Here is a 10242-nt window from a genome sequence, read left to right on the forward strand (position 1 = left end):
ATGAACAATGAAAGTTTTTGCTAAAGAAAGTGTTATTTCAAAGGACAGAGTATGTATTTTTATTTTGCAATAAACAAATTTATTTATTTATATCGAAATGTACTAAAAATTAAAATGTATCAATCATTATCAAAGGTCATTGGAATTCCCAATCAGAGCAAACTATCCGCTGTCCTGCGCGTAGCACCAATAAAATTAATGTTTATTTAAAAAAAAATTCCTGGCGCCGTGGTAGTTAACCGATTTTAATTTTAAAAATTGAAAATGAAAGGTACGGTATTCTATATGCAAAAAGAAATTCAACTTGCTGTCTGCTTTATTTCCAGTCTTGTAACATTTTGAAAAAATGATTTTTTGCGAAAGCTGGATTGCAAAATCTATTGACCCGATCTTAATGAAATTCACAGTATTATTTCATTATATCATAAAGTTTTTCTGGGTAAAATATAAAGGTCCTAAGTGTAGTATAAATGGTTGGAAAACGTAAAATGCGAATACTTGTTTTTTATGATTTTTTCGCAATTATTGCTATTTTGCAACAAGGGTGACTATTTTTAAAATTTTTAACCAATTCTATATTGTAGGTAATTTAATTACGCAACTTTTATGTCAGTACAACTTTTCTCGGAAATGAATACTTTTAAAGTTATAATAAAAAAAAAACGAAGAAAAAAATCGAATTTTTCCTTAATTTTTTGACATTTTGATTATTTAAACAATGTTCCGGACCTTTTTGCGTGGGAGGATAACTCAAAAATTATTGTTTGAGTTATTTTCAAGCAATTTCTGCAAAAAAATTTGAGTCACCTCTCAACGTCCAAATGTACTAATATTTTTACAGATGCGGCCTGGTCTAAATTGGTTTATGCCAAAGCCAATTACAAATAAAAAAAATGTATGTTTATTATTAATAATATTGGCTAAGAGCAATTACGTGTGGTTGTGTAGTAATTTTCAGTCAGGTCTGATAATGACAACTGAATTTACCAAAAAATAAATGACTAACGTCACTAGACAGTTGAGTCTCAGAAAAGCGAATCGACTATAGATCCTAGAGCAGCGGTTCTCAATGTACCAGTGGTACATGTACCACTGGTGGTACATACCATTATTTGCGGTGGTACACAAAACGCACAAAAAATTAAAATAGTAGTACTTAGTAACTGTCTTGATAATACAATCTAAAAATATAGGTGGTACCAAACAGAATAAAAGAAACTTTATGTGGTACATGACTCTTGAGAACCGCTGCATCTTTTTACATCTATATTTGCTACAATAAACAGTTTTCTGCAAATTTCACAAATTGATCCTCTCAAGGATGCATTCTCAAATGTATTTTTAAATCAGAACTTCGCGAAAACGATTTGGTGCAAATTTCACATCCAAATGGTTTTTCACCAGTATGCATCATCGTATGTCTTTTTAAGTCAGTACTTCGTGCAAACTGTTTTGTGCATATTTCACATCCAAATAGTTTTTCAGTGTGCGTTCTCATATGCAATTTTAAGTTAGCACTTCGTGCAAACTGTTTTGTGCACATTTCACATGCATATGGTTTTACACCAGTATGCTTTCTCATATGAGATTTTAAGTCAGCAGTTCGTCTAAACTGTTTTGTGCATATTTCACATCCAAATGGTTTTACACCAGTATGCACCACCATATGTATTTTTAACTCATTGTGTGTTACAAACTGTTTTGTGCATATTTCACATCCAAATGGCTTAACACCAGTATGCACCGCCATATGTCTTTTTAAGTGACCTTTTGTTAAACACTGTTTTGTGCATACTTGACATTCAAAAGGTTTTTCACCAATGTGCCTTCTCATATGAACTTTTAAATTAGAAAGTTGTGTAAACTGTTTTGTGCATATTTCACATTCGAATGGTTTTTTCCCAGTGTGAATTATCATATGTTGTTTTAGATTACCATTTGATACATATTGTCTATTGCAAACTTCACATGTAAAATGTTTTTCAGAAGAGTGTATACTCGTGTAAACTTTTTTACTCTGTTTCGAACAGGTTTCATTAGTAACAGATTTTTCTTTAATGTGCTGCTCTATCATATGTCTTCTTATCTTGTCTTTATAATTTTTAACATTTTGACACTCAAAAGGGTTTTTAACAGTATTCACTTTCCTAACGTCAGCTGTACATTGGTTCAATTGGTTATTTATAACATGATTATGTAAGTCGTTATTTTCACCAGTGTGTCCATCTTCACATTTGAAACCTAAAATCATAGTTATCTATTAAAATAGCAAGGAAAGGATTAACACAAAAATAGTAATTCGGCAGAAGGTAAATATAGAAATTGTGATCTTTCCAGTATTTTCCGATTTTTGGGAGCAATTAAAATTTTCCAGTAAAGATTTCGTCGGTTTAAAAAAAAGGTTCTATATCTTCTAGAATCGGAGATATTGCAAAATTTTTTAACACTCAAATTATGGTGGACTCAAAGGCCGCTTCTCCCAACACTCACCTTTGGCAGAATCCGCGTGAGAACCTTCACTTTAAAGGGTCAGTAAAGTAGAGCCTTCACTACTACTTATTTCAAATATGTATGAATTGTCAATATGAGTCAGATAAAATTAATTAGAATTTTTTGTATTAGCCAATGATTTTCGAAGTGGAATCATCAAAAATAAATCAAGGTTAAACTAAAATTGTAGTTAAATCCCAATATAAATAGTAAATTAAATGCTATGACAATAAAAGATATCGCTCGTTTAAACAAAATTTACTTCAGCTTCACCCATTACAACCCAATTCAAGAAAAAGATATAATAACTATAACCATAGATAAGGTATATACAGTATGTCCCTGTAAGTTGTATCCATATGGAAAACTTTTTTATTATTAATTTTACGAAAAAAAGTTATTCTTTATAAAAAGCTCTGCATGGTCCAAAACCCAAGATTTAACCATCAAATATCAAATTTTTTTAATATTATACGAGGTATGTCAAAAAGTTTGAATTTCACTCAAGAGTAAAGTAGCTTTATTTTTCGTAATATTGGAAATTGCTATTATGAAAAGTTGTTTGGAATTAAAAACTATATTCTAATATGCAATTACATCCTTCTAATTGAAAAAAATTTTTTTTTGAGAAATTATGGATAACTATCATTATTTTTTCGTTATTTCAATTCTGATAACCCTTTTATTATTAATTTTACGAAAAAAGTGATTCTTAATAAAAAATTCTGGATGGTCTAAAACTTAAAATACAACCATCTTATATCAAATTTTATCAATTTTATACGAGGTATGTCAAAAAAGATAAATTTAGATCAAAAGTAAAGTACCTTTATAGTTCAGAATATTTCAATTAGAAGGACGTAATTACATACTGAAACATAGTTTTTAATTCTAAATAACTTTTCATAATAACAATTTTCGATATTGTGAAAAATAAACGTATTTTACTCTTGAGCGAAATTCATATTTTTTGATATACCTCGTATAAAATTGATAAAATTTGACAAAAGATGGTTGTATTTTAGATTTTAGACCATGCAGAACTTTTTATTAAGAATCACTTTTTTTCGTAAAATTAATAATAAAAGAGTTATCTGAATTAAAATAACTGAAAATAATGTTAGTTATCCATAATTTAAAAAAAAAATTTAATTAGAAGGATGTAATTGCATACTAGAATACAGTTTTTAATTCCAAACAACTGTTCATAATAGCAATTTTCAATATTGTGAAAAATAAAGCTACTTTACTCTTGAGTGAAATTCAAACTTTTTGACATACCCCGTATAATATTCAAAAAAAATTATATTTGATGGTTAAATCTTAGGTTTTGGACCATGCAGAGCTTTTTATAAAGAATAACTTTTTTTCGTAAAATTAATAATAAAAAAGTTTTCCATATGGATACAACTTACAGGGACATACTGTATAAGTAGAATATAACGATTACATAGAATATGACTATAAGGATTACTACAGTTGAGTCTTTACCCGTGCGTCATCATTTAAAGCATACGAAACAAGTCGGAAATTTACTCCACGCAACAGCAAGTGACAGAAAGTGGCTACTGCCCCGATCACGGATTATATTTTAAAATTTAACGTTATCAAATAAATATAATGTAAATTGTTAGTTTTGCTTTAAAATTCTGGTACAGAATTACAGCTATATTTGTAGTAGGTAGCTTAATAAATTCTTTTAAATTCAAAAGACTAATGGTGCGGCTGTATTTTCGTTTTGCGACGAAATTGAAAATGGTTAATCATTTTTTCTTTTAATATCAGTGATTAATAAATATATAAATATTTTTTTTAAATATAAGTAAATCATTTCTTTCACTGTTGTGGAAACTTACACAAAACCATTCCTTAACTGTATAAATGAGGTTAACTTTGTATGTAAATTAATGGCAAAATAAAATACACTTACCATAAGATTTCAAACTCCAATATAAAATTAGTTGTGAAAACAACTGTTTGTCAGTGTTTGTGTAATATAAATAACTTCAAAATGCAAAAACAGGACAAAAACCAGCAAAAAATCCAACAAACTGACAGCTACAAGTAAACAAATCAGAAACGTCACAAAGTGTAGGTACGTAAAAGTTGTAAAATCTGAAAACGTCCCCAAGCGTCTTTTTTGTACCTATATTTTTTTGATGCATGGAGTCTACAGCGTTCATAAAAATAACGTGTGTTATTACTTAATAATAGGCGGTAATAGCTGATTTTTCTTTAGTTTCATGCGTGGAAGACAATGACGCTATTATAGATAAAAAGTATGTGTTCTATCACGCCAGGTATTAATGACGCACGGGTAAAGAGCCATGGACTCAACTGTATGTAGATATTGTTCTGAAGCTATTTCCTTGTGGCATTTTTATAACTACGTATTTTTTATGGGAAATAAGCCACAATTTTACTAAAAAATGAATTTATTAACGTTTCGAAGCCCAAATCGGGTTTCGTTGTCAAAATACAAAATACTATTAAAATAAAACCAACATGTTGTTGCTAAATAAAAAAATTCTTCTAATAATTTATTTAATCTGACTCATTTATATTGGCAATTCAGACGTATATTATACATTTTAAAGTAGAAGACTTTAAAATGATATCGCCAATATTTATGAGTTGCGTTCCTGGGACGACTTTACTAAAAGATAGTTCATTCGATTACATGAAATCAATCCCAACTCAAGAATATCCGTCGCAAAAAAAATCATAGCATGTGATCTGTCTTTAAAAAGACAACCAAATGCAACGATGACAGTAAAATTCTCGCGTTAGAGATTCCATAGTAAATCACGAGGGAAAACCAGGAAAAACCTCGTGATACTATCCCGACATCGTAAGTATTTGGTCTTACATTTAATCTACCTTCAAAAAACTAATACCAAATTCTGACTTTAATATGTTTAAATTATAAATAATATTAATATTACATAGATATACAATAAGTAATACTAAAATATAAAATTTGTACTAACTCGATATGTTATTGACTTACTAATCGTGGTATTTTCTTTCTATTGACTTCCTCTTTCAGTATGGGTAACCACATCTTACTGCATTCTACCGAGAAATTTGCGACACAATTGGTTTCATTTAGCATAATTAGAGCCGCTTCTTTGATTTTTCTCTTTTTACTATCTGATTCTTTCAGGACTATACTTGAATCTCTCCACTGAACTCTATGTTCATTATCCCATGCGTGTTGACATATCTGAGATCTATCAAATTCTCTGTTTTTAATATAAGACTGATGTTCACTTATTCTAACGTTTAATGGTCTTGATGTTTCACCTAAATAAAATTGTTCGGATTCACAAGGTATTCTATAAATGCAATTCTTTGTTCTTTCTTGTTCATTGTTAGGTTTAGTTTTAGATAGAATAGATCTCAATGTGTTTGTTGTTTTGAATGTTGTTGAAATGTTGAATTTATTTCCTATCGTTTTAAGTTTCTCGGATAGTCCTTTTATATATGGTATTGTTATTTTTCTCGTATTATTTCTTGTGAATGTTGTAGGATCCCGTTCTAAGTTGTTCTGTTCCATTCGATCTAATCTTGTCAATTCCTTATTTATAAACGATAAAGGATAATCATTTTTTAATAAAACAGATGTTAACAATTGTTTTTCTTCTAAAAATGAATTTTCGTTAGAACAAGTAATTTTGGCTCTATCATATAAGGATTTAATGATTCCCTTTTTAACGTTGATGTTGTGATTTGATTTGTAATTGAGATATCTGTTGGTGTGTGTTGGTTTTCTATACACTTGAGTCTCATATCCAGTATCCTTCTTTGAGACTAAAACATCGAGGAAAGGCAAAGTGTTATTGTATTCCTTTTCCATTGTAAATTTTATTGTCTCTTCTTGATCGTTTATAATATTCAGGAATGTATCCAACAATTCTGATCTATGAGGCCATATTGAAAACACATCATCTACATATCTCCACCATACTGTGGAGATATGTAGATGATGTGTTTACATAATAATTTTAATAATTTACATAATAAATGTTTTAATAATTTACATAGTAAAGTCGTCCCAGGAACGCAACTCATAAATATTGGCGATATCATTTTAAAGTCTTCTACTTTAAAATGTATAATATACGCCTGAATTGCCAATATAAATGAGTCAGATTAAATAAATTATTAGAAGAATTTTTTTACTTAGCAACAACATGTTGGTTTTATTTTAATAGTATTTTGTATTTTGACAACGAAACCCGATTTGGGCTTCGAAACGTTAATAAATTAATTTTTTAGTAAAATTGTGGCTTATTTCCCATAAAAAATACGTAATGTATGTAGATACTTGGCACTCAAAACTTCAACGTGAATCATACACGCAGAACACTGGCGGTAAGTCACCACTTCACTAGAATTATCCAGAACGCATCCGGTGGTATAGCCCGATCAAAGAACAATATGACCCAAAAAAAATAAAGGATGAAAATTTGGGAATAGGTAGTTGAAATTGTCTATTATGGTGTAAGAAAATGTTTGCAATTTTACATTCACTCCATTTTACAAAAATTGGGCAATAAGAGTTGGTTTTCATTAAATGTGCTGTATTTCGGAAAATAATGCAACATTTTTTTAAAACATTTTTTTTTGTCATAAAAATTTATGCACTCGCGGACAAAAATATTGCATATTTTGAAATTAACGTATGAAATAAAACTTGTTGTGCAGCCCCCAGTGTCACAGGAATAGGATGTCTTTTCCGAATGTGATGTTTTGAAGTACCTATCATATAAATGGTATAATTGGATTTAAATTTGAGATGGGCTATATGGTGGCCAATATAATTTTTAGATTGAATCTCATCAATCATCAAGGTAAGTATTCACTGTTCTACCAAGATAAGACCTGCGTCATGGTGCATTAACACGAATTTGTTATCTAATATGGCTGGCAAATGGCAAAATTAGTCCAGGAACCGAAGCTTTTCACCTCGCAATTTTTACAGAATGGATCGATTTGCTTGAAAATTTGAGAATGAGTAGTGAAATTTTTTTATTATATTTTGACCGCAAAAGTTGATAAAAACATTCATTCTAAGCAAAAACTGTTCTATACATTTTTTTGATAAAATTAATAGTTTTCGATTTATTCGCTATCGAAAGTGTTAGTTTTGTATAGAAAAAAATCAATGTTGTTCGATATTTCGATTCACACAATTTTTGCCGTAGAAAATTTTTTTTCAAACCAAGTTCATGAAAATTAAATAACCTACAATTTTATATCGAAACATTTTTTCGTATTTCTGACGCTAATCTTTCTATTCTGAAGAAAATGGCATTTTTTACCAAACTACAAAAATTCGTTATTCGCTTTTAACTTCAGTTTTTTAAAAACTAATTATTCTATACCAGTCAAACTTCTAGAATCTAATTTATAATACATAAATAAATAAGAATGAATAAGGCCAATGACCAAAAACACCGCTAACTTACATTATTATGCTTCCAATTGGATTTCTCCTCTTTTTTTCAAAAAAAAAAATATATTGATTTTTTAACCGTAACTTTTTTATTTTTATCTTAGAAAGTTTGATAAAAATATAATTTTGTAGGTTTTTACAAGGTCTATAAGCTTATTTATATTAAATCTTTTTAAAATCCTCAGTCGCAAAAAGAGGTGACTTTGAAAGGGTTGGTAAAGGTGGTTTTTGCATGTTATTACAAGTTTTAATTGTCAACAGCTCACTCAATTTTTGCCGTAGAAAAAATTTTTGTAAACCAGGTTCTTGGGAATTAAATCAGCTACAATTTCATATTTAAACATTTTTTTTCTATCTCTGATGTTAATTTTGCTATTCTGAAGAAGAGGCCATTTTTTTCCAAACTACAAAAATTCGTTATTCGGTTTTTAACTCCATTTATTTAAAAACTAATCATTACAAGCCGGTCAAACTTCTAGAAGCTATTAATAATACATAAGTAAAAAAGACCAAATAAGGTTAATGACTAATTTTAATTGGGCTGGTGATTAGAGGGTTGCTTGCGATCACTTTTTCGCTGAAAAAATGGGGGCTAACATTCTGTTCATTATAAGTCAGTTAATTTTTGAGCTAGAGACTTTTTTTATTTCTAGTGATAGATATTTTTAAGTGCTTTAAATTAGTTCAAACAAGTTTTCCTCGAAAAATGCATAGTTTTCCCGTCTTTTGACTTTGGAACTACAATATTTAGCATTTAACGAAGAAGAGCCAAGATATAATAAAGTATAGCTCGATTACTATTGGTCCTAAAGAAAATTTTAAAAATTAGTTTTGTTTATTTTTTCAAAAGGTACATTTTTGTTAAGTAAAGTTTTTTTGATAAATCGAAAACTTTTGGAGTTATTAGCAGAAAACTTATTAAAAACATTTATTTTTTCGATATAAAACTAACACTTTCGATAGCGAATAAATCCAACACTATCAATTTTATCAAAAAAATGTATAGAACATTTTTTGCTTATAATGAACGTTTTACCAACTTTTGTGATTAAAGTATAACAAAAAATTTCCACCCCCGAGATGGGGTGGCAACCACCCCCATGGTAAAAGCGCCTCTCGGCATGATATAGATTTTGATCCTTGGACTATCCACTACTTATTCTCAAATTTTTAAGCAAATTGATCCATTCTGTAAAAATTGCGAGGTTTTGTCCTATTTTAAGCTTCATTACTTGGACTAAATATGATCTTCTAAAATGTTTTTAATGTACATATCAGCTGTCATTCACCCAATCACCTACACAAGTTCGGTATCTCGTTTTCAGGAAATACCACTCCATAGCACTATGCTGTCCCTGTAATGTTATAATGTAACACGTGGTAGGGTTCCTAGGTTAACTTTGGAGCACAGGTTATAATGAAACAACTTGTATCTATCGTGTCTAGATTCAGAATGGTTTTATTTCCGTTTCACTGTCCTTGTCACTGTCACGTCACTCTTACAATATTACCAACTTGAGTGCGTTCCGAATACTACCTATTTACATACATCACATCCCCCTCTTTTTATAATGACAAAATAAACATAACTTTCTTTAACAAATCTTTAAATAAACATTTATAAATTTCCACAATTGTTTCATTCACCCTTTACCCCCTTTTATTTTATAATAAAATTACTTATAAATCTAGTCTATCAGGTTTTTTAACAATTCGACCTGAAGAGGTTTGTGGAGGTAAGTTTATTGGAGAGTGATGATCAGAATGGTTATCAGAGACACTTTCAAAATTTTGTGACTCACTAGTTTCAGATTCGTTATCTGAATGTTCATCGTCAGAAGTTGCAGGAATGCGAACTAAAAATTGTCTATTTCTTGCAATTTCTGACTCGGAATCTCTTAATTTAATCGAGTAGGTTTTATCTCTTAATTTATGTGTGATAAGACCTTCTCTCAATTTGTTTTTATCTTTAATATAAACTTTTTCATTATTTTTAAGCGGTTTTAAATTTATTGTCCCTCTATCATAATAAGCTTTTTGACTGTTTTGTCTTTTCTGAAAATCGCTGATTACTATTTTAGAATTACATAATTTTGGTTTTAGAATTTTGTCAGTGGTGGGAATCTGAGTTCTAAGTACTCGTGACATTAAAAGTTGAGATGGTGATGGTAAATTTGAATCAATTGGTGTATTTCTAAGTTGTAGCAATGTTAAATATGTATCTTTACCATCTCTAAGAGATTTTCTTAGCGCTTTTTTGTAGGTTTGAATATATCTTTTCTTAACGTATT

General features: G+C 29.4%; 1 protein-coding gene across 2 annotated transcripts; it reads right to left on the reverse strand.

Moving 5' to 3' along the window:
• Positions 1 to 769: 769 nt before the first annotated feature.
• LOC126886349 (gastrula zinc finger protein XlCGF71.1-like) lies at positions 770 to 9842 on the reverse strand. Of its 2 annotated transcripts, none has more exons than XM_050653236.1 (2): positions 9253 to 9842; positions 770 to 2241 (listed from the first exon to the last, which is right to left on the reverse strand). In XM_050653236.1, exon 2 carries the CDS (start codon positions 2072 to 2074, stop codon positions 1316 to 1318), a length of 759 nt encoding a protein of 252 aa, XP_050509193.1. In that variant the 5' UTR covers positions 2075 to 2241; positions 9253 to 9842; the 3' UTR covers positions 770 to 1315. The 2 variants fall into 2 exon arrangements, with proteins under 2 accessions (XP_050509193.1, XP_050509194.1); XM_050653237.1 differs by lacking the exon at positions 9253 to 9842 and adding an exon at positions 2491 to 2614.
• Positions 9843 to 10242: the final 400 nt, after the last annotated feature.

This window comes from Diabrotica virgifera, chromosome 6 (assembly GCF_917563875.1).
Source record: "Diabrotica virgifera virgifera chromosome 6, PGI_DIABVI_V3a".
In the NCBI taxonomy this organism is placed as follows: Eukaryota; Metazoa; Arthropoda; class Insecta; order Coleoptera; family Chrysomelidae; genus Diabrotica; species Diabrotica virgifera.

Coding starts and splice junctions, on each gene's coding strand:
- LOC126886349 (XM_050653236.1), bottom strand. CDS start 2,074: ATGATAGAGCAGCACATTAAAGAAAAATCTGTTACTAATGAAACCTGT.